Consider the following 19,671-nt stretch of genomic DNA (forward strand, 5'->3'; position numbering starts at 1 on the left):
GTTTTCTTTACCGGTGCATGAAACAACATGATGGTCCATCACGTGCTGGGATGCAATCCCAGTCCCTTGTGCTGGGAACTGGTATAGGGACCCTTGTCCTGTGGGCAGGCTTGCTGCTGCCACCTCATGAGACTGTTCATCTGGAGGTGAGGGGGAAGGGCCTGACACTGCGCTCCCACTAAAAGAAGAAAGGATCCCCTGCAGTTTGGACATAACCCTTTCATCTACCCCAGCCTCTCGACCCAGGGATGAGACACACCCCTCCCACCCCTCAGAAGGTAAGGACAGGTCGGGGGCAGTTGTATGAACCAAGCACTCAGCGCATGAGACTTGACAGCTTGGTTCTCAGTCATCAACCTAGTGCGACCTACTCTGTCCCTCCTCTGCCTCAGACTTCCTACATCAGCTGTCCTACTGTCATTTGTGATTTTCCATTTCCAGACATAACCTTGTATTAAGATTGGTCTTTTGGCCTTCAAGACAATTGCACTTTCTCTGACCAGCTGTGTGAACAAACACCTGCCAGGATAAGACATGCACCTTGAGATTCCTGGGACAGTACCTCAGTATTTGCTTTTCTCAGTGTATCATGTAGGGGATGATTCTTAAAAACATGTTTACTGGTGTTTTACACATTGGCAGTGGTGACACATCAGACGAGCTGGGCACTGTGTTTGCAGCGGCACTTGGAAAAGCATCTCTGGCTCCCTGCAGCCTCCTATCTGTAAATGTCACTTAATTGTCTAAAAAAAATTTGGCTGACCTTTCAATTACCGGTAATAGAATAAAAGCCATAAAAGCCTGTACGTGACAGCAAGTGTCACCAATACCCATGTGTCACCTGCTTGTGCTGATTGAGAGCACAAGGGAGAATTCACACCCTGCTCTGGGGCTGCATGTTTGGCACAGCACTGGTAAAGGAACTCACTGGTAAAAGGCCAGTAACTAGGGAAAGAGAGGAATCGCCTCCCATCCCTCCCCGTCTTGACTCCATCAACAAACCCAGAAAGAGGATTTCTGAATACCTGGCAAAACTGGCCCTGGATTCTGAGGGCTTTTGTGGAACTTAGAGTCCATAATATCTGCTTCCAGAGGTAAACATTGCTCTCACTCAACTGCTTTCCAACCCATTGAGATAGACTACTTGCAGATAAAGGGTGAAGTATACGTGCAAATACTCCCCACCATGCAGAAAGAAGGTTGGGGAGTTTATGAGGCCTTCCTTCACGCAGGGCGTATCTCACGGCTCTTCCACTAACTGAACTGCAGCTCAGTCGCTGTGGTTTTGCCTGTTGTGTTGGGTGCTGGATGAGAAAGACACTTGAATGGATGTTATAGTACAGCAATCTCAAGTAAGAAATCCACAGTTTGTAAATTAGCTGTTAGCAGCTCTCAAAAACACTTCCCAAAGTCCTCCAGTAGCAGAAATAGCTGTTCACTCTCTGAACTGTCAGGCTATTGATTAAGAACACAAAGGCTTAGTTGGCAAACTCCTAGTGCTGGTGTCTGACTCATGATTAGGAGCTCTGTCTCAGCTCCCTTCGAGCAGGAAGAGGACAGCAAATACTGATCAAGGTTTTCACTTCCTTTCCAGTCACAGCTCAGACCACTGAAAAATAGAGACCTTCCTGGCAGAGGTCACTGTTGCTAAGACCAGTTTTTATCTTGTATCTTCCACAAAAATGGTTATTTATATATCAGGTGTCCTTCCCATTGTGGAAATTGGAATCTAAACAATACTTTCAAAAACTCTTCTAGCAGTTCAAGCCCTGATAGCCTATTTTCAATATATGCACTGAAATGAGTTAAAAATAATAATTACATGTAGAAACTGACACGGTCAGATTCATCTAAATTCAGTAATCTGACCACCACAGTCATTTCCAAATTAACCAGCAGAGCCAGGATATTCCCTGCTGCTGTAGGAAGATGTTCTCCTAGTTCCTTCACCTTCAAGAGAGGTCTGTGATTATTGCTAAAGCTGTTCACAGCTTTGTGGATACTCTCAAATTAGACCTTTCTTTGTGTATTCCCTACTCTTACAGGCTAAACTATGCATTAATTGACTCATTCAGGCAGCTCTTTCTTGCACAGTCCTGAATAAAGTGGCAAAATAAGTGAAATGAAAATATAATCAAGCATGTTATTGTACCTCCTGCTCTTTCACACATACACCCACACAAAAATACCCACTCACACACACACAGCCACACACAAATATCCACTCACACATACACACCCACGCTGTCTGAGTGTTCATCTTCTGTTCCTTCCTTCTGGCTCATCAGAGACCAAAATAGCAATGTGGTGGTTTCCACCACTTGTGCTACAACTTCAATGTGTGGGGCAGTCAAAATGCCTCATGCACAAGCAAGTGTTCTCAACACGGGTGGGTGAGAAAAACTGATTGCTCCACAATAATTTCAACAAGTTCTGGTCTTTGAATCCCACTGAAGAAAAAAAAAAGTATATTAAAGGGCAAACAAACATCTGGAAGAAGTATCATCTGACTGTGACAGAACGTTCCTATTAACTATATCTCCTACAGGCTAATTGCTCAAGTGATTCAAGCCTCCTAACTCTCACTAATTCTGTATAATGTTTTGTTTCATAAGCAATTGTCCATGTTTATTCATTTCCCTATCTAGCTCATTTGCACTTGCAAAGAATAAATGGGAGGCAACGTCTGAATGGTCACATAATACCCATAAGAGAATTAATTACTCTTATACAGGATCTAATTCATACAAGGAAAAAAAGGGAGGTGTGGGATTTTGGGTTTTTTCCCCTCTGTATCATAATTTCACAATCAGTTGCAAGAAATCGCATACACACATTTTACCTAAGCAATTTGAGCAAATAAGCGAATATTGAGCACACACATCCAAGCATGTTCCGTTGGCTGGCTACAAAACTAACCTGATGCTTGCTAATGTAAAAAACTGGATATAAGGAAAAGATTTATGCAAAACTAGACATTCAAGCTATATTAGTTTAATTGAACAAAAAATAACAAAGCATAATTCCTACCTATAATGCAACATTTGCAGTTTCTACAAAAACTATTTCAAAAACCACAAAGGGATATGAATATCCAAAAATTCTTTAAATATTCAAACAACCATCAGGGCATTATTTTCTTTAGTTACATAATTCTTCATCATGAGCTGGGGAACCCACAGCCAAGGGTCCAACCAGCCTATGAATTCACCGCATCTATAACCACATTACTTTTTCTGACATTATTATTGATTAACACAGAGGTTTGCATTGACTTGTAGCCCACAAAGTGTGTTCAAAAGGCCTACCTCGCTCTCGGCAAGGGCAAGTTCTTCATCACGGAAGTAACTCCAAATATGAGCCTATGTTTCACAGAACAGTCTAACACAATGGTATGCCAGGGATTCTGAGAAAGCCTCACGTTATCTTGTCAGTTATTTAAAAGCCAAGGCTCTGAGTCTGGAAGACATTTTTTGCTAATTTCAGCAATTAACTGAGTCAGCTGGGAAACACCAGGCTGGTGTTTTCCTGAGCTCCAGGGGGACGAAGGAATGCAGAAGATGCAGCTGTCAGAGGCTTCAAGCAGGCAGGTGACTCGGGCTGGGAAATGACTCCTTCGTCACCAATGGAAATGCTGGCAGATCATTCACCATACACACCTTCAGGAAGATGCATGACTACAGACTCAGGCAATCATAAAACATAACACTTCCCAGAACAAAATTAATTTTTGTCTGTCCAGCATACCCAAAGCATTTCATTTTGTAGCATGTATTGGGTTGGATATTGGCGGGACCCGGGGCATGGAGTTGTAGCAGCCTTGCCTGTCGGGCTGCTGATCTGGCTGTACTCTTCTATCAATGTAGACAGATTTGCCACTCTTCCTATAGATGCTGCTCCTAAGCTTCTACTTGTAAAAATGGGAAATAACAGCAAACTTTGCATTTGTTCTAGTGGATAGGTCTTCCGAGTATTACCTGTAGACCATTTGTACGTGAAAGTTTATGCCACACTACTGAGGTATAACAGCATGCAGCTCTGCGTACCCATTTCTCTACTCAAATGGGGATTTAGTCACAAGCTCTTGCACCAGGATGCTTCTTGGTTTACAAAGCGCAGAAAATCTCAGCACCTACGTGGACCGCGGGGCGTGCGGGCATCCCGGGGCAGCTCACTTACAGTCTAAACCCCTTCACCTCCCCTTCGCTGGTGGGGCGGGAGCGGGGCGCACACGGGCCGTATGAGCTTCCTGAGGTAACCCCCGGGCAAACCCGGGTGCGAACGGCAGCACCGCGCTGTTCTGCCCACTGTTAACACTCCAGCCGGTGCGGCTGTCGGCGGGGGGAAGGCTGGGACCGACGCCGACGCGGCAGCGGCCCCAGCACTCCCTCCTCAGCCGCCATGACGGGAGCCGAGGCCCGCCCAGGGCCTCCCCACAGTGCAGGGCCCGCTGCCCCGTCAGGCTGCGCAGGCGGTGGGGCGTCGAGGCCCGGGACCTCCAGCAGGCCGGAATCCACGGAGGCTCCGCTGCCCGGGCCCTGGCCCAGGCCCACCCCAGCGGCGCTGCTACGGCCAACATTTGCCCGCTGCCCTCGCCTCGCCTCGCCTCGCCTCGCCTCGCCTCGCCTCGCCTCGCCTCGCCTCGCCTCGCCTCGCCTCGCCTCGCCTCGCCTCCCCTCCCCTCCCCTCCCCTCCCCTCCCCTCCCCTCCCCTCCCCTCCCCTCCCCTCACGGGTCCGCCCCGCCCCCGCGGCCCCGCCCCGCCCCTTCCCTGCCTGTTTATCCACAGGCTGTGCACGTGGTAGCCGTGCCGCGCCATTGGCCCTCCTGCCAGGGAGCTGCAGCCGCCCTGCCAATCGGGGAGCTGTCCACGCGCGGCCGGCCTCATCCGATTGGCTCCTCCGCCGTGATCACGCAGCGTGACGCACTCCGAGTGTGCTCCCGCCGACGAACCAATGAGGAGGGGCACCGGGGGCAGCCCGCGACGAATAGTAGAACGAGGAGCCAAGGGGTGGCCAATGAGGACCAATGAGGAGCCGGCCCGCTCCTCATTGAGGGCGGGACTATACCCTGCGGGCGCTGGCGGAGACAGACGGGTTTTAAAGCAACCGCCCAGGGGGGCCGGAGGCTTCCCCCGCAGCCGGGGCGCGATGGCGGCGGCGGCCGGGCCGGGCCCGGGCCCCGGGGCCGGCGGGGCGGTGAGGACGCTGGCGCTGCTACTGGAGGACGAGGCCCGTCGCGGCGGCGGCGGTTACTGCAGCGGGGACACGGTGTCCGGGCAGGTGCTGCTGGAGCTGGCGGGCCCGCTGCCGCTCCGCGGGCTGCGCCTGGAGGCCGCCGGCCGGGCCCGCGTCGCTTGGAGCGAGAGCTCGGGCGCCGTCGCCGGGGCGGGGAGCTGGGGGGCGGCGGCGGCGAGGGCGGCGGGGCCGCGGCGGGAGGCGGAGGTGCGGTACCTGGACATCCGGCAGAGCCTCCTGCGGGACCCGCCCCAAGGTGAGGGGCGGCCGGGCGGGGTCGGCGGGCGCGGCCGGGGCCTGGCGGGGGATCCTGGAGTGGGCTGGGGCGGGGGGGGGTGGGGCAGGGTAGGGCTGCGGGTCGAAGCCCCCCTGCGCCCCGGGGCGTCCCGCCGCAGGACGGCGCCCACGCCCGCTGCTCCCAGAGCGGGGCCGGGGGGAGGCTGGGGGGGTGAAACCCCGGCCCGAGAGAAGCGGGCACCGGGCCTGGGTGGTGAGGGGTGGCGGGACGCCCCGGGTCGCGGGGGCTGGGAGCGGCTGGCCGGCGCGGCCACAGACACGTCCTCCCTCCGCACACGTGTGTGTGCCCGGGGCTGGCGACAGCTTCGCCAGCGGTCACGTTATTCTCGGTATTAACGGCGGAAAAAAGCAGGCCGGGGCCAGAAGGAAGCCTGCAGCCCTTCGTCTCCCACGCTCTGCCTTGGTGTCGTGCAGCGGTCAGCTCTGCCGTGAATTGCATCGGGCACCTGCGTGCTGGTGGAGCTCTGCGAGCAGCGCCCGTGAGGCTGCCGGCGGGAGAGGCTCGGAGCAGTCGGCCGCCTTTTGCAGCGGCTTAAGAAATCAGGGGGAAGCTCTTTGTTGCGAAGGGCTCCGGCTGGCAGTCTTGTCACTGGGACGCTGCACCCCTATGGCAGTGTTGGAAAGGGGAAATGGCATTTCGTTCTGTGAGGGCGAGACGCGTCTCAAGTTCATCTGTAAGAAAAGCAAATCTAGGCCTTCAAAAACTGCACAGTAGTAGGCCCTCCATGAATGTATTGAGGTTACACATATTAATAGTATTTCATAACACCTTAAAATGCAGCTTTTTAGCACAAATTCTAGTTTACTTGTTAATTGAAAAAGTAGACTAATTGCTGTCCTGCTGAAAAGAAACTTGCTTTGTGCTTTCCAGAAGCCATTTTGGATTAGAAATTGGCCAGAGTCCTGAATTGAAACTCAAGGTCTCCCATGTTTCCTTGATTCTTTTTTTCACTGAAATCGCATCACAGCATAAATAAAGCATGGGCTCCAATCCAGAACCCACTGGGATCAATAAAAACTTCTCCTAGTCCCTTGCACCTGGGTGTTCTTATACATAAATAATTTAGAAAAGCATCTGCTTTGTTCTTCTATTTATGGAATAACTAAAACATACTATTCATTTTTATCCTACAGGTGAGGAAACCTTAATTCTTCTAGATGGAAGACATGAATTTCCGTTCAGCTTTCAACTCCCTCAAGAGTAAGTTAAATAATCCAACCTTGAAGGGCTGTGCTGGACCCTGCTTGTTGTGGAACATTAAGTTAATGTAATTTGCCTTGTGGGTTTTTTAGTATCAAACTGATGGGTGAACTTTATGTGTGTCTGAATCGGTCACCGCATAGACGGGACTTGTTTGCTTCAGCTTCTATAAGGCCCTAAAAGTACAACAAGCTGTAAATAGCTAAACATTTATGTACACAGGAAGCGTTTGTGTTTGGAACTAAATTATAAACTTATGGTAATGCTTTTATGACTGCTTGTTTCAGACCTCTGGTGACCTCTTTTACTGGGAAGTATGGCAGCATTCAGTACTATGTGAAAGCAATTCTGGAGAGGCCTGCAGCACCTGATCAAAGTGTACAGACAGAGCTTCAGGTCATTAGCCATATCGACATCAGCTCACCAGCTTTATTGGTAAGAGGGTCCTCCGCTCCTCCTCCCCACTCTAAAGCCATCTGCAAAAAAATAATTTCCAAGAAGGATTCACATCCAACCATAACCATTTCCATGTTATTCTGGAGTGTCATTTTCTGACTTCTGAAAGCATATAAGCTCCCTAAGCTTTTCTCTATAAATAGATGATCTTAGGTTGTGTGAATAGCAAACAGAGTGGCTTTTTTTAATACCATTGATTACGTCCCTGCTGGCAGAGATGCTCTTGCCAAAAAGTTATGCAGGCTTCAGATGCATAAATAAGGCTTAATAATAATAATGCACAAGCATAAAGTAGTTACTCTTACCAGAGCAACTACATTCACAGGGCTGCAGTGTCCTAAACTCAACAATAATAGTAGGTTGAGGAACAGTAATTATAGAAGAGTATTAATCATGCCCAGCCTGTCATTTATGCTCTGGCCATTATGTTACGTATCCTTCCATTTTGCATGTCGTTTTCTAACATTAAGTGTGTGCATGCAGCTGCTTCAGAGATCTTTTCAGTTATTTCCTTATGACAGATTTGGCCACATTAAAGCATTGAGTTTCTAATAATTGCTAGAAATACTGTAGAGTAATAAGAAAGATCAGGCATTAAGTAATGAGAAAATAGGCAAGATGGAAGCTAATGAGCTGGATTCTTTTATCTCAACCCATATTATGAAAATAATATAAAATTATACCTTGCACTTTCATGATAGCAACTGGATCTAAATGGTTATTCATTTAAATATGAATGACTAATTTCTACTTTATTTAAAATGCTAGCATAATTTTAACATTTCATCGTGATGTGAACGCAGCTAAGATGTTTTGAGCAGGGCTTTTTTTCCTCTTTATATGCTTACATTTTAATCTTTAGAGAGAAGTGAAAGTACTCTGGCAGTGGCATCTGTAAGCAGAATATAGTCTTTATATTCCACAATGTATGTTACGGTATGAAGACAGCATATCCAGATAGAATCAGATTTATTTAGGTTGGAAAAGACCTTTAAGATCATCAAGTCCAGCTGTTAAATACTACAGCCATAGATGCTGCGAGGATAGGGTAGACCGTAGGTTATTGCACAGGAGAGGGTTGTGGGGCACATAAAGTAGGCAGTGCCTGTCTTAATGGATTCCATGGTTAGAGCCAAAAAAGTGCAAAACAACACAAACTTTAGACTTCATAATTATATTGTGTACTCATACGTTTACTCTAATGAAAAAATGTTACAGATAGTGTAAATGTCATCTAATGTGACAGTCCTCCATGAATAAAGATGGGTTTTGTCATAAGCCTAAATTTTTGGGGGGGATTGTGTGGCTTGCAGGTTATGAAGATGTATCACCTTAGCCCAGTGTGTATACGTTTATCCTTAGAAAGGATTCAAAGGTAAAAGCAGTTTGCCTGCTTAACTATTAGTTGTTTGCAGATGAAATTAATTCTGCATTCTCCTCCACTGAGGAGCGTGGGCTTAAATACCACAGTACTCCATTAGACCTTTAAAAAGTCACACCTATAAAATTTGCTAAATCAATCTTTTTCAAGACAGATTATATTCAAATGCAGATTGATCTTTGTGTTACCAACTTGATATGGTCTAAATGCAGACTGGGATTTTGAAACAGCCACGTGTTCGGATAGCCAAACCTTGGTTACGTTTTACATGGTGGCAAAACTCCAGTTGTGTTGAGCAGTACAGTGATTCAGATCAAGGGGACATGAGAGCTAGATTGCAATGACTGATATGCGTAACATTAAGCTACAAGTGATTGACAGTTTTATGCCATAAAATGAAAAATACTCTATATTTTATAGACACCTGTTCTAAGAAGTCAGGAGAAGATGGTTGGCTGTTGGTTTTTCACCTCTGGACCAGTGTCCCTCAGTGCCAAAATAGAGAGGAAGGGATACTGTAATGGTAAGAGTAGTTATCTTCAAAATGTGAATACTGAACATCCAAAAGGGTGTTTCCATCTCTGTGAAGCCAATGCTTTATAGCTGAAAGAATAGTTCTGTTTGGTAGGTAGTAAATTGAGATCTGTATGAACTTGCTTTAACAAAAATCATCTTGCCTTTCCCCTCACTCCCCCCTTGGGAATATAAACTGAAAGGAAGTCCTGTTAATCAGTAGTCTTATGGAAAAGCCATGTGCACTTGAGTATAAAGAACAACAAAATGCTTTTATTTGGGATAAAATACTTAATTGTGGATGTAATCAGGTTTTTATGTCTTGTTTGTATAGGTTTACGCTTCTGTAAGAATGAGCTTTAGCAGCTTCCGTGTCATCTGGATAACATTAGATACATTGAGGAAATAAAATATTCTGAAACTCAGTACTATAGAAAAGGAAGACTGGTGTGTGATTTGCAAGTAAAGCTTTCATAGCTTGTTCATATTATGCTTGATGTTTCAAAATCAATCATTGTTGCTATGTAAAATGTAGTAGGTGGCTATAATTCTGCCTGGATACAACTCTGGAGTAAAAAAAAAAAACCTAGCTTGAGGAAACTAACAAGTATTGTTCTCGTAACATCGCAGATGATGTACGTGCTGCGTAACATGCTTTGATACTCCCAGAGGAAAGTTCGCAAATACAAATTAATCATTGAACTTTTTCTGTCTTTCAGGGGAAGCCATACCAATCTATGCAGAAATTGAGAACTGCTCTTCCCGTCTGATTGTTCCAAAAGCTGCCATTTTCCAAACACAAACTTACCTGGCCAGTGGGAAGACAAAAACTTTCCGACAGATGGTTGCCAATGTCCGAGGAAACCATATTGCCTCTGGGAGTACAGATACCTGGAATGGGAAAACTCTGAAAATCCCACCTGTATCCCCCTCTATACTTGACTGCTGTATTATTAGGGTAGAATATTCATTAGCTGTAAGTATGGATTTTTATTATACATGTACATACTCTGGAGTACTGCATTGAGTTGGGAACAGAGGAATTTTCTGTACTGAGCACTTATTATATTTTGGAGTTTGGGAACAACAATAAATGTAAATAAGTGTCATATACTGTATTAGTGAGAGACTGAAGATCATGAAAAGATTCTGACATGGAAAGATAGGAACAACAGGGAAAATAGAACAATGTTTCTGAGGAAAAGCAGCTTAGTTTTAGACCTGCAGAGGTTATTAGAGGAAAGTAGTTCAAGCTGAACGGGTTCCTCTAGTGATCCTTTTCAGAAATGGAAAGATAGGACTGAAAGCCAAGTGTGTAGGTATTTTTGTCCACCTGTTTTGTACATTTTTAATGTCATCTAGAGACAAGGTACAGAAAGAAGGAAGTTGCTGGAAAATGAATGAAAGCTGCCAGAGTATTAGCTAAATGTATCTGGGATGAGAGAACTCCTAATTTCTAAACAGTGTGCAGCATAGGTAGTAGGGTAGATTCTAGGAGCAGCAATTCAATGGGGTCTCACGATGTTTTTTCTTTTATTTGGGGGTTATCACCTAGGTGTATATCCATATTCCTGGTGCTAAGAAATTGATGATTGAAATGCCTCTGGTGATTGGCACTATTCCATGTATTGGATTTTCAAGCAGAAACTCCAGCATTACCAGCCAGTTTAGTATGGATATGAGTTGGCTGGCATTGACCATGCCAGAACACCCTGAAGGTAATACATATTGAACTCTTTATAATACGGCATAGTACTGACTGCAGCTGAAGGGTAGTAGTGCCAGTTTAAGGGCACCACTAGGGATGTAGGCCATTAAAGTATGACTCATGAGAAGCAAGGCACATCAGTCTAAGTCAAGATCCAAACGGACTGGTGAGGATACCCTAACTCCAGTGTTTAAGTCTCTCTAACCCTTTCTGACTACTTTCAGCTGAATCTTGAAATAACCAACTTCTGATAGTGGGAATTCTACTCTGGAGGTAGACACCGTAAAGTTTATCATGACTGAATGTATCTTGATACAGCACAGGTTTGTTGCTGGAGTAGCCCTAAAAGCATCCATAGTGTTCCTGCTGAATCACCTAAGCTTACTAAGAACATAATGCCAGTTAGAGTACTTACAAGGATAGTGCACTTCATGCAGTTTGACAATAGTACAATGTTTAATAAATACGGTTTTCATGGTGTTGGATACTGTAATACATATGTTGCCTTGGTGTGTGAGAGTAGTTCGAAAGGTGACTGTAGCATCTCTTGTGTTTCAGCACCACCAAATTATGCTGATGTAGTGTCAGAGGAAGAGTTCTCCAGACATGTTCCTGCTTATTCACCACCAATTGACTGTGAGGAACAATTGTGTTGTCCTGTCTTTGCTTACATACAAGAGTTCCGGTTTCAGCCTCCACCGCTTTATTCTGAGGTAAAAAAATAAACAGCAGGTGGTGTTTTTATTGTCAAATGGAAAAAAAAAAAAACCCCAACCTCACATACAGAGGTGCGAGAATTCTAGGCAGTAATTGTTGCCTTTCTTCTCTCTGTAGATTGATCCACACCCAACTGATGTAGAAGAAATTCAGCCTGTTTCATTCATGCTCTGAAGAGGATTTGTAATGAGCATCATTGTGATGAATGTCTTAATCTTTCTGCTGCTTAAGCTGATAGTGCAGCTAAAAAGGAAACGGTTTTCTCTTTGAAAACTTAAGTTTGTGTACAAGAAAGGCAAAGGAAAATGGAGGGGGAGGTATGAGCATGTTTGATGATGGAAGAGAATCTGCTGGATTAGTCTGCACGGTGGACGTTGTGGGAGCAGCTATACTTGGGATACTTGAGAAGTACCTGAAAATACTGAAAGCTTTCTAAAAAGCGGATATACTACATGAAGTACGAGGAGGAGATGTAAGGATCTTCTGAAGAGAAAAGAATTTATATTTTTGTTTGGAACACTCTGGAAGAATTTACATAATTATGTTCATGTTGAGAACTTCTGTAGTAGAATTTGTGTAGTAGAACAGAATGTGGGGTGAGAAAACATTTCCAAAAGATTCCAGTGTTCAAGGGGCTTCAGTTTTGCACTGTCTGCATCCAAGAAAGGAACACTACTAAAATGTGGAGTGAAGCCTTCACTCTAGCTTAACTTTGTATTTCCTGAGAATCTGCCCTTCTAACAACTGCCAAGTGGTACTATTTCATCATTCATAATGATCCTACAGACATCATGGATGACAGAATAGCTATTACGCAATATTATGAAGGCAACCATTTACTGAATGAAAGACACAAGTATGTAAAAGAAAATTGAACTTTGATAAGAGCTTATGCACTATGCTTTCTTTCAAGGGATTTCTTAAGGGAATTATTGTAGCCTCTTCTACTGTGAGTTCTTTTTCTGCATCTTAAGCCTATGGATAGCATGATAAGGGGAAGCGTGGCAAGGGAGCATCCTTTCGCCAGCAGCAGGTATACTTGGCAAAATGGACAATACTTATTTATTCAGAAGCCTTTATAAGCCTACCTCTGTTTTGGATATTTACTTACGGTCAGATTTGAGACCAAAAAAAGTCTTGTTAAAGAAGCTCCAGTATACTTCAAGGTTCTAAAAGGGACCCTAAATGGTTTCTGTGGTTAGGGAATGAGATGATAGGAGGAGTAGGGAGAGGTGTAAATATGTCCAGAATAGACATAGCTTATAACTGAAGTGAAAGCGGACATCAGGGGAACAAAACCCTGGTAATGGCACAAAGCTTTTCATTACTCCTGCATTTTTGTCTCGATTTATTGTCAGGGGCTGCACTGGTCATTTGCTATCCATAATACTTTTTGTTAGTGTGTTTTCTTGTTTGTTTTTGCTGTTTAATTTTGTTTTGGTGCAATATTTTAATGTTTTCTTCCTCAGGTCATTTAGAACAGTGAGAGTTTGTTGCTGCTAAGAGTGAAGGCACAGCATTTTACTTGGCCCTTCTGCTGCCTTCATTTATAGTAGAATGTTTGCTTCCTGCCAAGCATCAATTGGAATAAATAAGCCGCCATCAACAGAACACTTAAAGTAGCAGACACACAGCATTCTCAATATGCATGTTTACATTAGAGCCTCTAAACTACAGGGGATTTCGAACTACTAAAACTACTCTGTCTTACGAAGGGTTTTGGCTTAAAACCCGGTGCTTCATGTGGTAAAACATTGTACTTTCTGATAACTACAAGAACAGTAATTGAGTTCCCTTCATTTCATCAATAACTGCAGTTTTAAAAAGTTTAAATGGTTTTTTATGAAACCTGTCTTCATTTATGAAGCAAGGATTTTTCTACAGGCATACATGGATATATATTTTTAGCCTTCTTTTAGTATGACTTCCTTACATTGTCTAATTTCTAGCACTTCACCTCAAGTCATTTTTTACATCAGTGTAAAAGACATACTGATTGAGATTTGCGTTTCCAAACTGCAGTTGTTGTGTTCATTTGCAACTTTAATGTCTTCTATAGCAAATGCAGCTGTAACCAAAACTTAAGTGCATCTTTTAGAAAGGACATTCTAAAAATTAGCGTATATCTGAAGTCTAAAGATGTAGCTGTCATGCCTTTTTACTGAAGTGATGGCGCGCCCATACAATCAACACAGGACTTTTCATTTCCATCACCTGGAAAGGGAACAAGCATATTTTCCTGAAAGAGATACCATTATAGTTACTTGAAAAGTAATGTGGCTGTGTATTAACTTGCATGTTAATAATTCGAACTACTAGCTTAAAGAACATTAGGTGCTTTTTTGGACTGTCATACCCAATAGGTGATGTACGCTACCTGGTATAAACATAGTCAAGCAAACAAGAGCATGAAGGGCAAAGATGTTCCTTTTTTTTTCCTTTTTCCTAAAACCTTTTGAGTTGTTTTTTATTATTTGCAGATAAACTGTGGCCTTAGATTGTTTGCTGCAAAAAAGACAAACAACTAGAATGTGTTTCTTAGGAAGCACACATACCCCTTCACAGGAGGGGTGAAAAAAAGATAAAATTCTGCTCTGACACTTTGCTTAGTGCAGAAGTTGATCCTTAAAAAATAATTACTGTTTGCACAATAATAAGTTCAATATGCAGGGGCTTTGTTTTGATAACTGTGAAACAGTTTAAAAGAGACAAAATAAAAAAAAAAACATGCTATTTAACATACAGGAACATGATTGTATTTTGTACTAATGAATGAGCCCCATGGGTTCTTTGTTAATAAAAGTGTTAAACCTACGTAGTGCTGCTCATCTCTGGTTGAGTGTCTCTAAGACAAATGGCTACAATGTCAAGAACTTGTGTTGTACTGACTATGAACGCATACAGATCTCCTAATTCTTTTCTGATCTGGGATCCTTGCCGTCATCTGTCACTGCTTTAGTTCCTTGAACTATCCATAACCAAGTATTGAAACAAATTTATCAAACGCAGCCTGCTTCTACCTATAGTTACTATGTAATATACAGGACTTAATTGTGGGTATCTTACCTATAAAGACTGAAGTGGCAGGATCTGTGCTCTAATGAGCTTCCTCATCTTGTGTTTTAATCTTGGAGGATATTGTATTGCCTTTAGACTAGATTATCTTTACTCTGTAGTTTGTTGGTCTAAATACATCTGAACACCCTTACAACCATAGTACAGAACAATTAAAGCGGAGTACCTCATATCATGGGGAAACAGATGACAAATTGTATCTGTGACATAGCTCACCTAAGCCATAAATAAGTTGATGAAATCTCTTGTCAGGGTCCTGCTCCCAAAGATTTGAGGAACAACGAACAGAACAGTTGATTTCTTCCTGTTCCCACTTTTGAGGGAAGACAGCAACCCTCTCCTTGGAAAATCCAGGTGAAGATGCTCTTCAGGACCACCTGTTCAAGCACTGGAGCTTGCAGAGGTGGTCATGACTTGGAGAAAGAGAAATGCAAAACCTCAAATTCCAGTCTTAGATTTCTAAAAGGTCTCTTACTAAATAATCCTAAAATATCACTAAGTTCACAGTAAGAATTCTGCTTCATCCACAGTTAAGTTTTATAGGGGACTAGTTCCGTTGACAAACTAATTGTCTATTAAAATATGTTCAGTGTTTAAACAGGTAGTAAATTATGTGCTCTGCTATACAGAGAGCAGATACTGCAGGCTTGTGTTTGAAGCTCTGATAGGTCTGATGTTTGCATGGGAACGCACAAGCCACATACAGAGTAAGATCATTTAATCAACACCTGGGGCATGTTCCAAATGATCAAAATGGCACATTCTGCTGCTTCACCACCCAGTTTGAAGAGCAAAAGGGAACATCTAATTAATTTTGTAAAATCTCTATAGATCAATAAAGAAGTGTTTGGAGGGTGCAGTTTGCAGATGATCTGAAAATAATCAATTGCTATGCGACCCCACCACCCCCACCCCAAAAACCCCACGGCAGAAATGCCTACTTTCTAGTCAAATTCTGCTGATTTTCAGTACTCTCGTTAAGGTAGTGAATGAGCACACAGCAACAGAAACCAGCTTTCAGACTGCTGCATTTTCTAAACCTGATTATACAATACGTTAACACCAATATGGTTAGTACAGGCTACTGCACAAAGTAGATTCTCTGGAGAACTAATTAGGTCTATGGTGAACCCGGTCATTCACTTTTAATATTAAAATTTTACACGTAGCATAGACAGGTGACACTCTTGTTCCAAATTATGTGGTGGTAGTAATCTTTAAACGATTATTATGAATTGATAGTACACAAAAGCTGTACTAGAACATCAGTGCATTTTTGGCATTTTAGGATAACTGACTAATAACAATAAGTCAAAAACCCCATAAAGCACAGTTTTACCTGGAACGCAAAATGGCAGCTCCAGTGGGCCTTCACTAGAGTAGCTGCTTATGCCAGCAACATGCTGTGGGCCTTCTTAGTTACACAGGACAGCCTCTATCTGATTAAGTACAACTGTATTACTGATAAATCTCTGAGCACCCGTCCCTTCCAAAGAAAAGAGGAAATCCTTAGTTTTGGCTTACATTCAACCATCTGGCTGCATGTAGGGTGAGGAGAACATGAAATGCAAGGTGAAAGTTGGAGCAAGTCCCCGTGCTTGACAGACACCCACAAAGAGATTGCCTCAAATAATCTGAAGAATGCAGAGCAGGCCAAAACTTTTTTATACAAATGCACAAGGCATTTGCTGTGTCAGCTGATGGCAGAGGTTCTTACTATTATTTGTGGTCTCTAACAGGTGACTGTGGTCAGATTAATGATACCTAAGGAAGTATCATGTCAGGCGTATTTTTACTTGGCATTCAGCAACTGTGACGGCCTAACAAAAAGCATCACCCAAACATCTGCTTTGCTTCTAGCTCTACTCACTGTCCCAGACGTCTATGGACACCCTTGCCCTGCTCTCCCGTCTCCAGCGTAACTGCTCATTGATAGTTTGCTTGTAGCATAAGGCTCAGATGGAAGTCTCTGTAGGCTCACACGGATGGGGAGGGCATCATAAAGACATTTCTAGTCTTATTAAATAGAAGGAGAATAGAGTTAAAAATAGGAGGCAGTCATTGGTGTGGGGGTTGTGGGATGGAAGCTGCATGAGTGGGGAAGTGGGGTAGGTACGGAAAGGAGAAGCGGTCAGTGTCAGGCAGAGGACACGGAGAGAGCAGCAACCACTACTCCGGGAGGGGATTTAACCTCAAAATTTAACATCAAAACCAACCTCTTGCCCTGACTCCTTTTACTGGCAGGACCTGGTATCAGACACAGTGACACACCATGTGCGCAGACAGGATGTAGCTATGTAGGCTAAACCCAGCCAAATATTTTTGGCTATGGAAAAGTCTCATTATTTTACCACGCCTCGGAACAGCACCAGCCTCCCCGTAAAGTAGGTGTTGGGCACAAAGAGAGGTGGCTTGCCACTGACTGTCACAGACAATAACGGAGGGTGATTGTACCTGTATTTCAGTACCCAGTTCTGTGATATTTATATACACACACAAAGGCTTTTCAAAAAATGAGGAGCCTATCTTGCATATGTATAATAGCATCTTCCTACAAAACAACTTCAGTGGATAATCATAACCTGACCTGTCGTACACATGTTCAGGCCAGACGTTGCAGTGCCTGTGTGTTGCAAACCGCGGCACCTCAGTTTTTGAGGAACACGAACACACGCTTTCCTCAGCCCTGCTTCAGAGAAAATGAAAGAGTAGTTGTAAGAGCTGACGGTGGGAACGGAAGCATGGGCAACAGGGTAGTATTTTGACTGCAAGGTCTTACACAGGATCGTTGCACACCCAGAAAGACCCCAGGTTTCTGTACAGGCCAGTCCTGTTTGATGGCACATCTGGAATCAGGTTGTGTCAGTCACAACATACCAGACCACAGCATGAGGAGAAAGTGATTCTTATTGCTGAACTAATTAGATTAGTCAATGCACAAAAGAGAGCATAAGTGATAAAAGTTAAATTTTCTTTTAAATAATTTAAGCCCTGAAGTGCTTTTCTCCTATGTCTTAATGTGATGTGACTAATGCATTAGCCTTAACACATCAGAAAGATACTAAAATAGAAAATATTCTGCTATCTGAGTGTAAAATGACAGCAGAAGGAGTAAAGCATTAACTGATCTGACAGATTCTCGTACTACAGTGTCCTGGAGGGGGAAAGAGCAACTGAAAGCGTTTGGTGTCCATAAAGACCTATCAAATTTTGCACGACGTGCACGAGGCTGGTACCGCTTGCCCCAGCAGCGGCATTTCGGTGTCAGCCCATCTCTCCCTTACTCACAGATCCCAGAGCAGGTTGGCCTGATCCAGTACCTGCGACACAGCAGTCGGATCTGCTTAGCGCAAGGGAGCAGGATCAGAAAGAAAAGCCATAATGTGACGGGGCCCTCCCAAGCTGCAGCCGGTCCCTCTCCCATCTCACCACCCAGAGCAGCTGTGCTGTCGTCTGCAAGGATGTAAGCTTACACGCGAGCGGCACAGCCTGCCCCTCCGACCCCGTGCAGGAGTCTTGCACGTCGGGGGCAAAGAATTTGAGAGGTCTGTTTGCAGGTGTTAAATAGAAAGGTCCCCAGGAAGGGCAGCTTCGCACGCTTTTTCTCCTGTGATCCCACCTGCCATCGCTGGGAGAGGACTTTACACTCATCCAAACAAATTAACAATTCATTTGCAACCCTGACATGAAGATTAACCCTGCCAATTAATTCCTTAATCTCTTGCTGCCGACAAGGCTCACAGTTGCCATGTGGATGCTTGTCCATTGGGGCCTGAAGCAGGGCCATTCTGTTTAATTAACGCTGTGCCCAGGGTATGGTATAGCTGATATTCAAACATATTCCAGCGATACAAACCAGAGCCGCATCTCACACTTCACCCATGTGCCAGACAGCGTTTGATGGATACCTCGAAAAGGGCACAGATAGCTCAATGCTTATGCCAGCTTTTGCTGCATAAAGGAGATATATTAATCGATACAGAATTAGCCATCGTGTAGTTGTATAGTTGCAGAAAATGCTTCTTGGTCATTTCCAGAACAGGCATTACAAGTTCAACAGGATTGAAAGTTTTTTTTGAGATGATTGTAGGAAACAGTCGAGCTTTAAGATGAGACAGTGCTGTGACAAGAGCAGCCTCCAGTTGAAACTCAGGCACACGCCGTGGCATCGGGAAAGGCGTCCGCCCAGGTTTCTGGCAGAGAAGAGTTCTTTTCTTATTTTGCAGGTTTGCGTGACACAGAGTCAAAATAAAACAGAAAAACAAGACAGCAGTGAGAGCAAGCGACGGGTCTGCAGCCTCGAGAAGAGCACCGGGGAATTGTTTTGGGGCAAGGCACCGCGTGCAAAGCATTTGGATCTGTAAGTGCAGACAAAGTCTCGCAGTATGCAGCAGCATGCAGAAAAGCAGCATTTTTCACGTAAGCAGCAGGAAAAGAAAACTCCATGAAACTATATCAGTCTTCTTCCTCCTTCCTAAAATAACTGACAAGATGTTGGGTTTTGGCTCAGTGCTGCAGGGAGAAGGCGCGGCCGCACTGCTTGCGGAGGCTGCTTCAGGAAAGAGAAGTTAGGTGTGATCTGAATTGACAGGATTTGGGAAATGTGCGAAATACAATAAAAAGGGAAAGCAATGCTCAGTCACCTCAAGCGCTCTTTGTAAACCGGCTATAACAAATTGGGTCAATTTTCCTTTGTTTCTATAGGTTTTGCCATATATAATTAAAAAGACACTGCCCATTAAGGTGCTTTACAAAGGTAACTAATACTCAATAAAATCTATGAATAATATTAAATTAAAGACTACAAAACCTCTCTGGACATATAAACCAGGAAATTGCAGGTGTATAAAGTAAGCAAGCAACAAAAAAAGAAACCAACTTAGTGCCTGTTACAACTAGTCTGGCGGGTGGAACAAGTGAAGGTATCGCAGAACTGCAAGGAGTGCGTGGATTGTATAAACACACAACATAAGTGGTGTTTACAGAGAAGTACGGGGAAGGAGGCTGTATGATATACTGGACAGGACTCTGCTCTACGTGTTTGGGTTCAATGCTCAATTATACACTGAACTCCCTTAGCCCGGAAA

At 44.1% G+C, this 19,671-nt stretch overlaps 1 protein-coding gene and 1 long non-coding RNA gene across 2 annotated transcripts in view; one reads left to right on the top strand and one right to left on the bottom strand.

Annotated features, from left to right (window-relative positions):
• The first annotated feature begins 4,934 nt into the window (after window positions 1–4,934).
• ARRDC4 (arrestin domain containing 4) lies at window positions 4,935–14,323 on the top strand. The gene is made up of 8 exons (XM_075100641.1): window positions 4,935–5,492; window positions 6,668–6,734; window positions 7,022–7,169; window positions 8,992–9,094; window positions 9,804–10,060; window positions 10,640–10,802; window positions 11,351–11,505; window positions 11,627–14,323. The coding sequence occupies exons 1-8, from the start codon at window positions 4,955–4,957 to the stop codon at window positions 11,681–11,683; spliced, it is 1,488 nt and encodes a 495-aa protein (XP_074956742.1). The 5' UTR covers window positions 4,935–4,954; the 3' UTR covers window positions 11,684–14,323.
• LOC142060440 (uncharacterized) overlaps window positions 13,961–19,671 on the bottom strand; it is a 148,947-nt gene continuing 143,236 nt past the window's right edge. Inside the window, exon 6 of the long non-coding RNA XR_012661749.1 lies at window positions 13,961–14,997. This is a non-coding gene — a long non-coding RNA (uncharacterized LOC142060440). The remainder of the gene's footprint in view (window positions 14,998–19,671) is intronic.

Source organism: Phalacrocorax aristotelis, chromosome 7 (assembly GCF_949628215.1).
Source record: "Phalacrocorax aristotelis chromosome 7, bGulAri2.1, whole genome shotgun sequence".
Lineage (NCBI taxonomy): Eukaryota > Metazoa > Chordata > Aves > Suliformes > Phalacrocoracidae > Phalacrocorax > Phalacrocorax aristotelis.